At 54.6% G+C, this 16,257-nt stretch overlaps 1 protein-coding gene across 3 annotated transcripts; it reads left to right on the top strand.

The window, feature by feature from the left end:
* The first annotated feature begins 1,359 nt into the window (after nt 1–1,359).
* On the top strand, nt 1,360–15,749 carry Trim8 (tripartite motif containing 8). Of its 3 annotated transcripts, none has more exons than XM_005333616.5 (6): nt 1,362–2,952; nt 11,806–11,901; nt 12,066–12,299; nt 13,582–13,613; nt 13,747–13,862; nt 14,190–15,749. In XM_005333616.5, the coding sequence occupies exons 1-6, from the start codon at nt 2,383–2,385 to the stop codon at nt 14,795–14,797; spliced, it is 1,656 nt and encodes a 551-aa protein (XP_005333673.1). In that variant the 5' UTR covers nt 1,362–2,382; the 3' UTR covers nt 14,798–15,749. The 3 variants fall into 3 exon arrangements, with proteins under 3 accessions (XP_040127971.1, XP_005333673.1, XP_077875198.1); XM_078019072.1 differs by lacking the exon at nt 1,362–2,952 and adding an exon at nt 4,241–9,424; XM_040272037.2 differs by lacking the exon at nt 11,806–11,901 and having other exon boundaries at nt 1,360–2,952.
* The last annotated feature ends 508 nt before the right edge of the window (nt 15,750–16,257 follow it).

The following is a 16,257-nucleotide window of genomic DNA, read 5'->3' as shown; positions in this document are numbered from 1 at the left end:
TCGCCCCGCCCCTCTATTTCACTACTGCCGGGTGGGCTGAACCAGCGGGAGCTGATTAAAGGCGCCGCCTGCAGCTTTCTCTTCACCTCCCCCTCCCCGTTTCCCCGCCCCCTTCTCGAGTAGCGGGACCGGCCTTGATGTAGGAACACCACCTCCTATCTCTGTCCGCTCCAGTCCACTCACCGCAGACCCCTGCTCTCCAGCATCCCCACCCTGAGGGCCTCCCAACCCATTGTATACTAGGCGACTGTGCCTCCAAGGCCGGGCGGTGACTGGGGAACCGGGGACTCCAGTGTGCCCTGGCAGCCGGTCCCTCAGGCCCTTCCCGTGCCTGCCCTTCCCGTGGTAGTGAGGCTAAGGCGAAGACGCCCTTCCCTCGCTGAGCAGGCGGCAGGGCTAACTGGCTGGCCGTAAGGACGTACCCACCCCTCCCCCGGCCCCGGCAGCGAGCTAGCCCCCCCACCCCCCGCCGCCCCTTGAGGGAGGAGAGCCGGAGCCCGAGCGAGCCGAGGCAGGAAAAGGCAGTCGCTGACTGCCCGGCCCGCCGATCATTTTTATTATCGAGACTATTATTAAAAGGGGGCGGGGACCCCAGGAAACGGGGAAGGGGGCTAGAAACGCAGCTATTTTTATTAAACAGATTATTCCTCAAATAATAATAATACGCGCAAGATGGCTGAAGGTGGCTGTGATGAGTGTTCGAGTTGGGGGGTGGTTTCTTCCTCTTTTTTTTTCTTTTCTTTTCTTTTTTTTTTTTTTGATCTGAGGATAAAGCTCTGAAGCGACAGCCTCTGTGAAGACCCTGCCGGTAGTGCCCTCCCCTCACTTGAGAAGCCGCGGAGGACAAACGGACCCACAGACAGAGCGACCGGCGCAGGCCCGCCCCGGACGCGACGCCTGGGCAGCAGCGGGGGGCCGCGGGCGCTCGCCTTTCTGCCGACTTCTTCCAATTTTAATCTTTTTTTAATTTTTTGGAAAGGACCAGGGTGGGTGGAGCAGAGGTGGAGAGAAATCAGGAATTGGCATTTTCTCCCCTCTCGCTCTCCTAATTTGCTAGAGGCCGCCAGCCCTCCCCTTGGTGGGGGACAACCAAAAAAGAAAAAAAAAAAAAAAAGGCGTAGGACCCTCGAGCGCGCGCGCCTGGACCCCCGGCCGCTGCAGTCGCCAGGAGCCCAAGATGGCAGGGCGCTGAGGAAGCAGCCCGGCTCGGCTGGCTTGGCCCGGCCCCGCCGCCGCAGGCTGGCTCCGACCGCAGCCCGGAGCCTTCCAGGCCGGAGCAGAGGCCGAGAAGAAAAGAAAGTGGGGGGGGAGGGGGCTGGGGGGGACGAAGGGGGAGGGCCGGGCGGGGGGAGGGGAGGGCTGGGAGCCGAGCCTCCTGTTCATTAGCAGTTGAGAAAAATTCCTTTCTAGTTTGATCAATCCTTGTTTTCCTCGGCTGAGCCGAGGCGCCCGCCCAGCGCGGCGACGGAGAGCGGGGTCTCTTCGCGGTGGGGGCGCCCAGCGCGGGGCCTCGGGGGAGCGCAGAAGTAGCGACAAGGGGGTCAGGCCGGAGCACCTCCGGGGCTTCTCCCTCCCTCCCTTTCTGGTTGCCTTTTTTTTCCACTTCTCTCCCTCCCCCTTCCGTTTCTATTTGTGAAGGAGGAGGAAGGCAGAGGCGGACTGGTGTCTCTGGCCGGGGACTGGAATTTCATCTGAATGACTGCCCCAGCTCGCACGCAGCGCCCCGGAGTCGGCCCGCCTGCGCCCCGCAGCCCGCGCCCGCACACTGCCGGCCAGCCGGGGGACGCCCGCGCCGCGGTCCGGGAACAGCCGGCTTGCCTCGCTCGCCGGGTCCGGTTCTAGCAACCCTTGGCACCGCCGCACTCGCTTCCCGGGCCCCTCGGACCTCGGCCCCCGGCCAGGCGAGGGAGGCGCGGCGCCGACGAGCCGGGCGGGAGCCACTATCGCCGCAGCCGTCGCTAGAGGAAGTGTGCTGTTCCCGAGCTCCGTCCGCCTTTGGGGCGCGCCCAGATGTCAGTTGCGGGGCGCGCAGGCCTCGGGCCGCCGCTGCCTTAGCCGCGCCGACGGGGAGGCGGCCTCTTATATGGAATTTGGACCCCGACGTTCCCCTCCAGGGCTGGTGCCCCGGCCACGGCCCTGGCGCAGTCCGCCGCCTCCCGCTAGGCGCTCGAGAGGAGGAGACGCAGCCGGCGGCGCGCGCGGCGTGGGGACCAAGGCTCCCTCCTCTGGGGGGCGGGCACGCGGAAGGCGCTGGTGACTGAGCGACTGTTGGGGCCGACCGGGGCCAGAGCTCGGGGCTCAGTAGGCCCACAGCTGCACGGGACGGACCCCCAGGGCTGATTAGTTGGAGAGACCTGCCCGGGCCCCCTGCTCGGAGCCGCCATGGCGGAGAATTGGAAGAACTGCTTCGAGGAGGAGCTCATCTGCCCCATCTGCCTGCACGTCTTCGTGGAGCCGGTGCAGCTCCCGTGCAAACACAACTTCTGCCGGGGCTGCATTGGCGAGGCATGGGCCAAGGACAGTGGCCTGGTACGCTGCCCAGAGTGCAACCAGGCCTACAACCAGAAGCCAGGCCTAGAGAAGAACCTGAAGCTCACCAACATCGTGGAGAAGTTCAACGCCCTGCACGTGGAAAAGCCGCCGGCGGCGCTGCACTGCGTGTTCTGCCGCCGTGGCCCCCCGCTGCCCGCGCAGAAGGTCTGCCTGCGCTGCGAGGCGCCCTGCTGCCAGTCCCACGTGCAGACGCACCTGCAGCAGCCCTCCACCGCCCGCGGGCACCTCCTGGTGGAGGCGGACGACGTGCGGGCCTGGAGCTGCCCGCAGCACAACGCCTACCGCCTCTACCACTGCGAGGCCGAGCAGGTGGCTGTGTGCCAGTACTGCTGCTACTACAGCGGCGCGCATCAGGGACACTCGGTGTGCGACGTGGAGATCCGGAGGAATGAGATCCGGGCAAGTACCCTGCGCGCGCGCGAACACACACACACACACACACACACACACACACACACACACACACACCCTCTCGCCTGGGAACCACCCATCCTGACTGGCTGACTCTTGTGACAGCAGGCTAGAGGCCCCCTACCAAACTCTTCTCTGAAAGTTTGGGGGTAAGGGCCTTCAAGAAAGGTTCCAGATCTCTGCTGGGTACATTCCCCGAGCCAATGCTCCTAGGGTCCATCTTGCGATTCCTTTACGGAATTGGGGGGTGGGTGCTGTAAAAGGTAGAATTTGGGTGTCGCTTTTCTGTTTTGCGCAGCTCCTCCCCCAGCGTTGTTTCAGTAAGCCCTACGGGAAGTCACCAAGGCAGTGACCCCGGTCCTGCTTCTCCAGCTGCTGTTTATGTAATGAGCGTCCTGGTGCCGCTGCTGTGGCTGACATGATCCATGATGCTGGCATACCAATGAGGAAGTAAACAAAAGCAGCCATGTTAGTTTTAAGCTCTATTGGAAACACATTGGGGAGTGCGGGGAGCTTCCGGAGGGGGAGCAGAACTCCAGGTATCTATCTGATCGAGGCCTGGACAGCCAGAGGAGGCACCCTACAGTGCCTCTGTTATGCGTGTTAGTCCCAGTAGCTTCCTCCTGTGTGCGAGAAGCTGCTCTGTGTTGTCCGCGCCTGCATGAACAAACCTTAAAGTATGTGTCTTCATCACTCTGAGCCCTTTCCTCCCAGCCCAGCCCACTTGCGCAGCCCTCCCACATGTGGGGGGGCTGGGGGGGAGAGACGGAAAAAGAATCCTGTGGGTTTAAGGTTGAGCCGCCTTGAAATCTGGTTTCAGGCAGCTGGCTCCCCTGGGCTGCCGGCTTGGTGATTATGGAACCGCACCCCCCTCCCATTGTATACACCCTGCAGCAGCGGCCAATGTCAAAATTGCCTTCCCTCCCAGGCCTCTGGCAGGGTTTGGAAGCTGGTCTGAGGCAATACTTCCGTCCCCTTCACTGAAGGGGACTCCTCCTAGGTCCCTCCCCAGTCCCCTGGCTCTCAAGGGTTGAGTCACACCAGAAGGAAGGGGTTGTCCTAAGACTGACTGGGCCTTCACTGAAGCTCCAGCTTGGGGCCTGGGTGTGATATCACTTTGATAGGACTGGGCTCCAATAGAACTGGGAGTGTTTATGGGTGGGGGCCCCTGGAGGCTAGTAGAGGCGAGTGGGGAGCTTGGTATGAGGAAGCTCAAGCAGGTCAAGGTTGTAGATGGGGGCTGTTTCCTGTGGGGGGGGGACTACTCACAATGAGTCACTATTTAACAATAAAAAAACATACGTATACAACCAACAAAAGGCAGGAGGGCCACCGCAGGCAAAGGGCGGAATAACAAATTTGCTGTATAATTAGTTTGCAATCCGATGGGCTATAGCCCTGGGGTTTTGTGCCAGGATAGGCTTCTGGTTTCTTAAAGGAAGTGTGGGGGATGGAGAAAGGAGCCACTCCCTCTCCTCCACCCCCCCATGGTTGGAAAAGACCGAGGCCTGGGGGAAGTGGAGAAGCTGGGAACCTGGTTGTCCTCCACCCGGACTCACAACTTGTGCAGTGTGGGTTATGCAGTCACAACCCACACTTTTCTCCAGTATTGGGAAGCTGCTGCTATTAATAAAGATAGCAGGGCTGAGGAGAGGGGGCTGGGAAAGTGCAGAGGCTAGAGAAAGGAGGGCTGGCCAGTACTTGTCCTGGGATTGGCAGCGGAAAGTAAGGAGGGGAAAGGAGGAGAGATGGTTGAAAGGAACAGGGAGGGGCAGCACCCAGGGTATTGAGTGTATGTGTGCCTACACCTGTGAGACTGCTATAGTGGGCTCGAGTGCCAGGGAGACTTTTAGTTAGGGTGGGGAGAAAACTTCATTATACTTGACTTGGTGATGAGCAAATATCCTTAGTCTGCCTAAATTTGCCTTTAAATGGATCTGTCTCTTGCCTGTAGCTTTGGGGGGACAAGGGTGGCACTTGCTTGCAGTGTGTACCCTGGGGTTTCCACCAACAGACCACTGATCTGGAAGACTTGATAGATGGAAGCAGACACTGAACTTTGTCAGCAGCTCTGTGAGTGTGTGTGTGTGCGTGTGTGTTTGTGCATGGTGTGGGCAGGCTCAGAAGTAGTGGGTTGCATCAGGTCCAGATGTGTAATTTTGTTCGCTCAGCATCTGTGCCCAGCAGTCTGAGTCTCATCCTCCTCCAGGCTCCCCCTCCACTCCATTCTCTCCAGTGCCCCAGGGCACTAGGGTTAGAGATCCTTCAATAGTTCAGTGTCACTCAAGTGTGAGTTTGACTTACTGAAAGTGGAGGAATAGGAGCCCCGCCCTGGTAGGGTGGTGAACCACAAGGAAGCTGAATAGAAGAACCTTGTCCCTGTCAGTCATCTGTCTCTCCCACCCCACCCAAAGTCAGGGAGAGAGTCCTTTGCCTTGGTCCCTTGTCCTTCCTCTCCTACCCTGTGGGTGGGGCGTCCTGCTAACATGGCAGATCAATTGACTAGAAATAGGAAACCCTGGTTGTCTCACCTCACATACTCATGCACCCACTTGTACACTTGGGCCAGTGATGGGGGTTGGGTGGAGCAGCAGAAAGGCAAGCATGGCCTCCAGGGCCTGGACAACTTGAGGGGGACTCAGTTAACCTTTTCAAGTCAGGTCATTGCCCCACTCTGCCCTTGGGGGAAAAAAGAGCCAGTGTTCCCGGCCTCATTGCCTGAAGCCTGGATTCCCACTGACTGGGCCTCAGAACTATTCTCCAGGACTTACCTAAACCCTCAATATGTTTTCCATAGACTGGGGGAGGGGAGCTAAGACCCCAAGATTGATACATTCAGGTGGACTCAGGCCTGGCCACTCTGAGTGGACAATCCATTTTGGCCCCCAGGTTCAGGGGTTCATCTGAGTAACCAGGGACTGGTGGGTGTTGAAAACACCCCTGTGACCTCCCTTAACATGTAAGGAACCCCAAAGAAGACCTAGTTGGTGGGGGCGCTCTGCAGAGGTATGTGTGTACATGCATGTTCATCTGTGCCTGCTTGAGCATATGCATTCATAGTGTGCTTCTGTGTCATCCCTAGGACCCCAGATCAAGGCTGGAAATGTTACCAGGACCCTGTTCCTTGCATTCTTCCAGGTGCAGAGTTGAGAAGAGGTGTTCTCTGGGGAGGGGATCTCACTACTTGGGCCAGTTTGGGGTTTGCAACTAATTAGGGTGAGAGCACCCTGTTCACAATGCCTGTTCTGAACTGGGTACTCTGGAAGGAGTCCTGGGTCTCTGCCCCTGTGTGCCCATCTCTGGTAGGCTGTGGGAGTGAGAGTTGGGTGGTACAGCTATGCTGGGGCTGGGGCTGGGCCTGCAGCCTTACTCTGGCAGTGCCAATTCACTGCTCCCTCTGCCCACAGCATACAGACTTCTGAGGTCTTAGGTGGGTTGGAGAGACAGGGTGTGTCTGTGTGTGTCTGAACCTGAATGTAATGTGAGGGTCATGTTGTGCCCTTTCCTTGACCATCCAGAGTCTTTGTGGAAGCAGGGGACTGGCTTGGCCTTCCTCTCTTGTTCTAAGAGGAGCCTTAGGCAGAGGCCCAGCCCCCCACCTCTACCCTAGGATCCTGCTGACACAGCGGGGCGCCTGTCATGTATGCCCTATTGATTACTCTGCCTCCTGCAGCTCTGGGAGGTTGTGCTTCCACATCTGCAGGTGTGTGTGTGTGTGTGTGTGTGTGTAGCCTGCACAGCACTCTGTATATTTTACGTGTAACTAATTTTTTTTCTGTCCCATGGGTATCTATGAGAAGGGACAATGTGGTTGACTTAATTTTGCAGTAGTTTCATGTGTGGCGGTGAGGTCAGGAAGGTAGGTGTGTGTGTGTGTGTGTACACGCATACACACATGCATGCACCATGCTGGCTGTACATCTTTGAGCTGAAGTTGAGTGTGTGTTTCCCTGTTGTCAGCATGACTGCTGGTGTGAGTGCTTGCTCAGGTGATCTGATGGCTGTGAGTCTGTCAGGAGCTTGAGACTTTCTTGCCTGGTTGGGGTGAGGGTGAGCTGTTGCATCTGGCAGGTGTTGGTAGGTGAATGGATCCTGCAGTGCTGTCCTGGGGGAGCTGGGCCCCTGCCCTGGGCTGAGTATTCTAGCCTGGCTGGCCTCATCCCTGGCTCTGGGAAAGCCTTCCTCCCAGGCTGGCCTGGCATTCAGACCCAGACAAAGGGGGGCTTTCTCTCTCGCCTCTTTGTTCTGCTGCCCCAGAGCTCTGCTCTCTGCATGGCAAAAGCTAATTCCACTCCGCAGCTGGGAAGCCTTCTGGGGTCTACGAGGCTTGCCTCTAAGGTGCCTTCTCTCTCCTTGCCCTGGCTTCTGCCCTGTCACCCCTTCTCTCTGTGGGTCTGTAGTTTTCCCCAGTCTGGGAGATCACATGGTAGCTCGAGGCAGGGGCTAGGGCCACGCCGCCGCCGGCAGAAGCTTTTTAGAGAGGAGAGAATGCTCCAGGGAGTGAGGAGGCTCCTGCACTCTGGGGGAACAGAGGTGGTAGAGGAGAAAGGGCTTGGCAACTGGGGAGGAAGTTAAGATGGGACAGCTCTGAGCAGTGGGTAGAACCTGAGCTGGAAGAAGTGCTCAGCAGTCCAGCCCCCTTCTTGCCCCTTCTCATATGCTCTACCCCCACCACAGGGTCTGCTGGAGCCAGCTCCCCTTCTCTGCAAACTAGGGCCTGCCTCTGCCCCAGCCTGGGGGTGTTTCCTCTTGACCTTGCTTCTCTTCAAGGTTGACCTGAGGTTTTATTATTATTATTTATTAACTTTTATACAGCCCATAGTCCCCATGTCTTGCCTATCTGCCCAATCTAGTCTGACAGCAAAAATGCCAGCAGGGCATGGCTCGTCTGGCCTGAGGCTTTCCCAGCTGTTGAGATGTAGGGGCTCAGGATTCACCCTCTCTAGGCTGGGAAGGGAATCTGAGGCAGCAGCTCAAAGATCAGTCTTTTGGGGACTTACCTGAGGAACAGGGTATCCAGTTGCCATGAGCATCCCAAGTCTTCATTCTTCTGTTCTCACAGGCCTAGGCACCAACCCCAGAAGGCCTGAGGCCCTAAAGTTCAGGGACAGGGATGAGCAGGTCTCATCTGGGCCAGGGGCTGCTAAGTGGGATTGCATCACACATATTCCTCCTTTAGAGGCTTGGTCCCTTGAGTTCTACTAGACTAGATCATGGTTCCCACTCCCACATACTTTTTGTTTTAAGACAGGGTTTTGCTGAATTGCTGAGGATTTCTCTAAGTTGCCGAGGCTGGCCTTGAACTTGCAATACTCCTGCCTCAGCCTCCTGAGTCACAGGAATTATAGGTGTGCACCACCATGCCCAGCCCACTCCCACAAACTTGAAGTGTGCCTCAGTCCAGGCAGGCCCCTGAGGGGTGGGAGCATTTTGTAAAGTGCTTCACCTCTACCCTCGCCTCTGCATTGGGAGGCCTTGCTCTGCACCCCAGCTGTGGGGCTTTTCAGGTGGGAAACTAGGATATGGGATTCCTTGAAGATGCTGGTAAGGTTGGAATGAAAAGAAGGCTGCTGGAGGTGGGGAGAAGTACAGGTCTTGCTTCCCAGGCTGCCTCTCTGTTCGCCTCCTGCCTCAACCTCCTGGGTGGCTGGAAATATAGGTCTGTACCACCAAGGCCAGCTTGTTCTCCAGCATCTGGCCAAACTGATTCCATCATTTGGTAGAACTAGAATAGAGGGTGAAAATGGGGCACAGGTGGGTATTCCTCCTTCCTCCTGTGCTAGAGGCAGCAGCACCTCCGTCCTCCCAGGTATCCCTAGCAGGATTAAAATCACCTGGCCCTGAGAGAAGGTAGGCCTCAAAGCAGGAGGGGAAGGGAGTAGGCGGCTTTCAGCACTCTCTGGCTGACTACTGTCTCTGGCCAGTGTCCTTCTCTTTCTTGCACTCAGTAGAGACACAAGCTCAGTGGCCTCTGCTGTGGGTCAGGGGAAATGAGACCCATCCACCAGCTAGAGGGCATTGCCACTGCCTTTGCTAGGCCTGGGCTGGACTTCCCTTCTCTTCCCCCTTCAGAGGGTCCTGAGACCTTGACACTAAGCAGAGATATTCCATAGGGTCCAGGGTAGAAGTGCTGCCAGGGAGACTCTGGAATTATAGAGGAAGAAGGGAGGGGCTAAGTTTCACCCCTATCCCCTAGTGGACAGGAGGCAGCTCCTTCCCTCTCTGGGAAGAACTCCTGGAGGGGGATGGGGAAAGGGCTCCCACTTACCTGTAGGGTGGGAGTGGAGCAGCCCCATTTCTTTTTTTTTTTTTTTTTTTTTAAAGAGAGAGTGAGAGAGAGAGGGGGACAGAGAGAGAGAATTTTAACATTTATTTATTTTTTCTTAGTTCTCGGCGGACACAACATCTTTGTTGGTATGTGGTGCTGCTGAGGATCGAACCCGGGCCGCACGCATGCTAGGCAAGCGCGCTACCGTTTGAGCCACATCCCCAGCCCCAAGCAGCCCCATTTCTATCCTCCCAGGGAAATTGGGCTGGGAACCTAGAGCTGCCTCTTTCTTATCCCTCACCTGAACCTCCTAATCTGTTACTTATAGGTTTGGTCATTAAGAAGTAGTTGAGTAGGGAGACCACAATACAAGGTGTGTGGAGTAAGTGGGGATCTGGATTGTCAGATATCCTGGGTACTGAGACAGTAAGAGTGGCCTAAACTCTGAGGTGCACCTGGGGGACCATGGGTATAGGGCAGCCAGCATACAAGAGTGTGAGACTGGTTGTTACAGTGTAAGCAAGTAGGCCTAATGTTTCTGAAGGAGCACCCTGGCTGCTTTATCTTTATGACAGGCACTCTCCATTGTTTGGGGCCTCCAGGAGGCCCAGCCTTTGCTGTGCAGTAGATTGGGTGCAGGTGTAAGCATGAAGGGCTCCCAGGTGGCGATGTATGCTGGTATGTGCATGAGCGCATGTGTGCCTCTCTGTCCCAGCCCTCACCCAAGCTGTTTTTATTATCAGTCTGTCCCCTAGGCTGACAGCAGATCCCTGTGTGTTGAGCCTGGGTGAGGGACTTGCCAAAAAGGAAGGGCTCCTGAGTCATATTCTTAGAGGTTCTGTGCTATGCCATTGAAAGGCAGAGCCAGTTAGGGGAGAGCCATAGGCTTCCCCAGCTGAGAACAAGAGCCTCAACACCTCCTGTACCCCACATCCCTGTGCTTGTTTCTAGGGTAGCTACCTATACAAAGTGGGGTGTGACTGAAGTGTCTCCATGACCTTGGTTTTTCCACATGGAAAAGGGGTTGGGGGCATGAGGAAGAGTTTGTTGGCAGCTTGTCATTTTTTTAAATATTTTTTTTAGATGTTAATGGACCTTTTATTCATTTATTTTTATGTGGTGCTGAGGATCGAACCCAGTGCCTCACATATACTAGGCAAGCACTCTACCACTGAGCCACAACCCTAGCCCCTGGTAGCTTGTCTGTGAAGCCAACTGGATGCGATGGAGAGTGTAGGAGTCATGGGGTAAAACTCAAGGGTTACTCTGAGGCTCCCACAGAGGAAAAAAGAGAGTTGCTTCTTGTTGAGTGGTCATCATTGTGAGTGAGGGCAATTGCTCAGAGCTGCATGGCAAATCTTACTTTGTGTGCAGAACCCCTGGGTTTATTCAGTAAATATGTCCTGCATTTACCGAGTGGTATTCAGGCCTTTCTGAGGCCTGGCTATAAAGGCAGGTAAGAAAGAGCAGTGATGCCCTGTTCTTAAGAGGCTGTGAGTCTTGTAAAGTAGCCACATGTAACTAGTGGCAACTTTGCTATACAGTACAGTTATAGAGGGAGGGGAAGGGGAGAGGGTGACAGCCCTACTACATGACCAGGACAGGGAAGGACCTACAAAAAGTCAGAGCAGCGAGCACAGAAAGATTCCCAGAATTGGTCCTTGAAGGAGAGAGGAGATGCTGTGGGTACAGAAAAATATAAACAGAATTCAGGGAGCTAAAGTGTGAGAGCTTTGGAGACAGGATGTCAGCTCACCTGCTGAAAGAGTCAGACATAGAAGAGACTTCATTAGCTTGCCAAAGTATTTGAAAGGAGAGGTCCTTGAGGGTTCTTGAGCAAGGGTTTGAAAAGGCATGTGGTGGGACAGGAAGGGGAGGATTGTGAACGCCAGAAATTAAGAGCTTCAGTCTTAAGGAGCCATGGTCCCCTTTCTGTCTGGATCCCACTGGGGCTGAGGGAACTGGCAGGGACTCCAGAGGTCTCATTCTCAGGCTCCAGAGCAAGGGAGGGAGGCTGGCGCCATGCCCTCTAGGGCCTGTGTAAGGTGAGGTCTTTTGACTGACCAGAGGAGTCCTGCATGACCTCAGAAAGGCTATTTGATCCCCTGCATCTCAGGATACTCACCTGTAAGATGGTGCTCCCCAGAGAGAGGCGGCTTGGCTAGAATAAGAACAGACCCTGCTGCCAGAGCACCTAGGCTGTGCCACTTATTGGCTGTATGATTTTGGACAAATACTTAGCTTCTTTGGGCCTTGATTTCCTCTTCTGTGAAATGAGGGTCATAATAGCACTTACCTCCCAGCATGGTTGGTATGATTAGATAAGTAAAAGTGCTGTCCGCAGCCTGCCTTCAGAAAGCTCAGGGTTTAACTATGTGTGGCTGTTGCAGGTTTCCCCTTGCTGGTCATGGGCTAGGTCCCCCAGGGCTTCGTGAGCACCGGGAAGGGCTGGCTGCCAGAGGTTTTAGGCCTCTCTGAGTCCATTGTACAGAGAGAAGGATAGTGCTCAGCTGCCCTTGGTAACGGTTGGAGTGACAGCCCCTCTGATGTCTCTACCCCAAATATCCCTGCAGAAGATGCTGATGAAGCAGCAGGACCGGCTTGAGGAGCGAGAGCAAGACATTGAGGACCAGCTGTACAAGCTTGAGTCAGACAAGCGCCTGGTGGAGGTAGCAAAGCTGGAGCTGGGGATGGTGGCTGGGGGTAGCACATACTCAGGATCTGGGGCAAGTTCCTTATGTAGGGCATGTTGGGTGACTCCATACCATTGGGATCCAAGGGTCTTGCTGTCCCAGTACTCACCTGGCTCCCTACTCTTGTTCCCACCCCACAGGAGAAAGTGAGCCAGCTGAAAGAGGAGGTGCGGCTGCAGTATGAGAAGCTGCACCAGCTGCTGGATGAGGACCTGCGGCAAACAGTAGAGGTGCTGGACAAGGCCCAGGCCAAGTTCTGCAGCGAGAACGCGGCGCAGGCGCTGCACCTCGGGGAGCGCATGCAGGAGGCCAAGAAGCTGCTGGGCTCCCTGCAGCTGCTCTTCGATAAGACAGAGGATGTCAGCTTCATGAAGGTGGGCTGCTGGAAGCCAGGTCTCCTCACAAACGGGTTTGCAAATTTCTGCTCCCCCGACCTGTCCTCCAAGTATTTTCACATGCCCCTGCCTCTGTAGTCAGGCTGCCTGTTTGTTCTTCCAGCTTTGTGACACTGGGTTCAACAAAGGTCATAAATGAGGGAACAAGATACAGGGAGTGTTTGCACCTTATTCCCTCACCTATGAAATGAGGCTAAAAATACAAGTCCTCAATCCAGGCGTCGTGGTGCATGTCTATAAATCCCATCCGCTCCGGAGGCTGAGGCAGGAGGATCATGAGTTCAAAGCCAGCCTCAGCAATGGTGAGGTGCTTAGCAGCTCAAGGAGACCCAGCCCCTACGTAAAATTCAAAATAGGTCTGGGATGCGGTGCAGTGGCCAAGTGCTCCTGAGTTCAATCCCTAGTACCACCCCAGCCCCCCCAAAAAAAATAGACTAGAACTACTGTGGGCAGTTTGTGGCCTTTCTGTATATCATTTGGTATGAAAATTCAACTGTTTAGGACTGGAGCTGGAGCTCAGCGGTGGAGCACTTGCCTGGCATGTATGAGGCACTGGGTTTGATCCTCAGCACCACATATAAACAAATAAATAAATAAAGGTCCATCAATAACTAATAAAAGTATTTTAAAAAACAACCATTTTGCTGCATAAGTGTCAGTGGATTGGATTGTGGTGTCCTATTGGGGTAATATGTAATATATGATTTGGGCACCATTTTCCTTCTAAAATCCCAAACACTCCAAATTCAACATCTGGCCCCAGAAACTTTAGATAAAAGGTCAAAGGCTTTTGGAGGCAACCTTGTAGAGATGAAATAATGGATGTATAGAAAGCCCTTATAATGGCATAGGTCACATAGCAAGTGCTCAATAAATGTAGCTTTTTTTTTTTTTTTTTTTTTTTTTTTTTTTTTTTTTTTTTTTGCAGGAGAGTGGAAGGGTACCAGGGATTGAACTCAGGGACACTCAACCACTAAACCACATCCCCAGCCCTGTTTTGTATTTTATCAGAGACAGATCTCACTGAGTTGCTTCCACCCCGCTAAATTGATGAGGCTGGCTTTAAACTCAAGATCCTCCTTCCTCAGCCTCCCGAGCTGCCAGGATTACAAGGCATGGGCCACGATGCCTGGCCTAAGTGTAGCTTTTTTATCTCCAAAAATGGTGACACTCCCCATGCTACACCCTGCCTGGTGAAAGGGAGAGGGGGGCAGTTTCTGCCTTGCCTTTTCCACTGACTGACCCTATTCTCTCCCTCTAGAACACCAAGTCTGTGAAAATCCTAATGGACAGGTGAGTGAATGGCCCCTGGCCCTAAAGGAAACACATCTGGAGGAGGACAAGGAGGGCCAGGCCCACGGGGGGAGGTAGGGCGGGCTCAGCGGTGATACCTCCTCACAGCAGATGCCCCGTCCACTGCCCCCAGGACCCAGACCTGCACGGGCAGCAGCCTTTCTCCCCCTAAGATCGGCCACCTGAACTCCAAGCTCTTCCTGAACGAGGTGGCCAAGAAGGAGAAGCAGCTGCGGAAGATGCTAGAAGGTGAGGGTGAGGTCCTCCTTTGAAGGGAGAGAGCCCTTTGGGCAGGGGTAAATGCCAGAGCCAGTGTGGTCTAGGTAGATAGACCTTTCTTCATATCCTGGCTTGGCCACTTTTTCTACCTGTGGGACCTTGGACAAGTGACCTGATCCTCAGTTTCTTTAACTGGAAAATGAGAATTCTAGTAGTCTGTACCTCCTAACGGAGAAGCCAGCTTGGAGGAAGATGTTACATGTTTGATTCCACAGATGTACAAGGTCCCCAGGGGAAAGGAGACCTGGGTTGCTTGGGCTGGGAGCTTTGGCGACTTTTGCCCCAAACTCTCCACAGGGCCTTTCAGCACACCGGTGCCCTTCCTGCAGAGCGTCCCTCTGTATCCTTGTGGCGTGAGCAGCTCTGGGGCGGAAAAGCGCAAGCACTCAGCGGCCTTCCCCGAGGCCAGTTTCCTAGAGACGCCATCCGGCCCTGTGGGCGGCCAGTACGGGGCAGCAGGCACAGCCAGCGGCGAGGGCCAGTCTGGGCAGCCCCTAGGGCCCTGCAGTTCTACGCAGCACTTGGTGGCTCTGCCGGGTGGTGCCCAGCCAGTGCACTCGAGTCCCGTGTTCCCCCCATCGCAGTATCCCAATGGCTCCGCCGCCCAGCAGCCCATGCTCCCCCAGTATGGCGGCCGCAAGATTCTCGTCTGTTCTGTGGACAATTGTTACTGTTCTTCCGTGGCCAACCATGGCGGCCACCAGCCCTACCCCCGCTCCGGCCACTTCCCCTGGACAGTGCCCTCACAGGAGTACTCACACCCGCTTCCGCCCACACCCTCCGTCCCCCAGTCCCTTCCAGGCCTGGCGGTCAGAGACTGGCTCGACGCCTCCCAGCAGCCAGGCCACCAGGATTTCTACAGGGTGTATGGGCAGCCGTCCACCAAACACTACGTGACGAGCTAACGCCACGCAGGCTGGGCGATGGGGACCCTTCCCCCCAACCCCGATGCTCCGGAATTATGCACCCAGAGACCTGCCCTTCTCTCCCTTTCTCTCCCTTTCTTGTTCCATTCCCCCAGGTCTTTTCTTTCCTTTTGGATTTTATTTTGTTTGGGGCTTTGTTTTTGATTTTTTTTTTTTTTTTTAAATGAATCTCCTGGATGGAGGCAACAGTGGGAGCTGGCATTGGTTGGGCCACAGGTGGCCCTGGAGTTGAGAAAGTGTCTCTTAAGGCACTGAGTTCTCTGTCTGTTTTTTCTTCCACTTCCTCCCCTTCATACCCCCAGGCTGGAAGGACCCTCAGTTTCCCCTAAAGCCTTGGGGGATCCAGTTTTCCTCACTCTTCCTGGGAAGAAGGCCCATTGCCCACTGGCCTTTTCTCTTCCCTCTGTATTTTCTTTGGGGCCATTCAATCACTGATGGAGTAAGGAATGACCTATGGATTGTGGGACTTTTTGTTTTGTTTTTTAAATTTTTTTAAACCAAGAATGATTTCTCCTGCTTCCTTCTCCTCACCATCTTCCCGACGGAGTTCAAAGGCCACTTCTCAAGCAGCTTTTGGCACCTTCAGCCTCAGAGTGGAATCTCTTAAAGACAGGAGCCCCATGTCCAGGAAAGGGGAAAAGGAACTTTGCCAATGATAGTGACCACAGCAAAAGCAAATAATAATAATATTAATAATAATAAAAGAGAAATAAATAATAAAATAAAAAACAATAGCACAGCTCTTGTCGAGGTCAGTGGAGGAGGAGGGGCTGCCCCAATGGGTCCTTGCCTGGATTTTGACACAGCAACTTCCTGTAGTGAGCACTTTGTATGAATCTTGGACTTCCTGTTCTCAAGGCGCAGGTATTTATTCTGTAATCTGTCTAGAGCACACACCGAAATTCAACCTTCTAATAAACATGATGGCGCAGTCCTGCTCCCTGCCTTGCCTCTTACCCACCATCACCCTCTAGGCCTGGGATCATCAGGCATTGGTGTGAGGAGGGGCTGGGCAAAAATCCCTGCCCTCCTTCCCTGGATTCTCTCCTTCTGGGTCTAGAGGATTCCAGGCCTTTGAATGTCAGTTTCTCAAGCGCTGACTAACCGTCTACTCTTGACCTTGGGTTCACTTGACAAATATTTGCCAAAGGCCTCCTAGGCCCGGCTCCATGCTACATGGGTCCTGGCATCTCTTTGAGGTTCTGCCAGTGTGCTTTTAACAAGGACAGATGAAGGAGAAATACCTAAGAGTCTTGAAAAGTTTACCTCTTTTGGTCTACAAATATTTATTGAGCACGTAATATGTGTCAGGCACTGTACATGGCTGTAAGCTTAGAGGCAGAACAGACCTTGTCCTTGGAACTGATCTAGCTGGGCCTGGGACCCTATAGGGAAAGGAACCATTGACAGATTTCCTTAAAGTAAGGCCCTCTTCATGG

This window comes from Ictidomys tridecemlineatus, chromosome 1, assembly GCF_052094955.1.
Source record: "Ictidomys tridecemlineatus isolate mIctTri1 chromosome 1, mIctTri1.hap1, whole genome shotgun sequence".
NCBI lineage: Eukaryota > Metazoa > Chordata > Mammalia > Rodentia > Sciuridae > Ictidomys > Ictidomys tridecemlineatus.
Note: the sequence above shows the minus strand (reverse complement) of the source record. Positions and strands in the feature narration are given on the sequence as shown.

Bases quoted from the DNA above. Each gene is read 5' to 3' on its own strand.
- Trim8 (XM_005333616.5), top strand. From the start codon at position 2,383: ATGGCGGAGAATTGGAAGAACTGCTTCGAGGAGGAGCTCATCTGCCCC. The intron at 2,953-11,805 runs GCAAGTACCCTG...ATATCCCTGCAG, and splicing joins TCCGGAGGAATGAGATCCGG to AAGATGCTGATGAAGCAGCA. The intron at 13,614-13,746 runs GTGAGTGAATGG...CACTGCCCCCAG, and splicing joins GTGAAAATCCTAATGGACAG to GACCCAGACCTGCACGGGCA.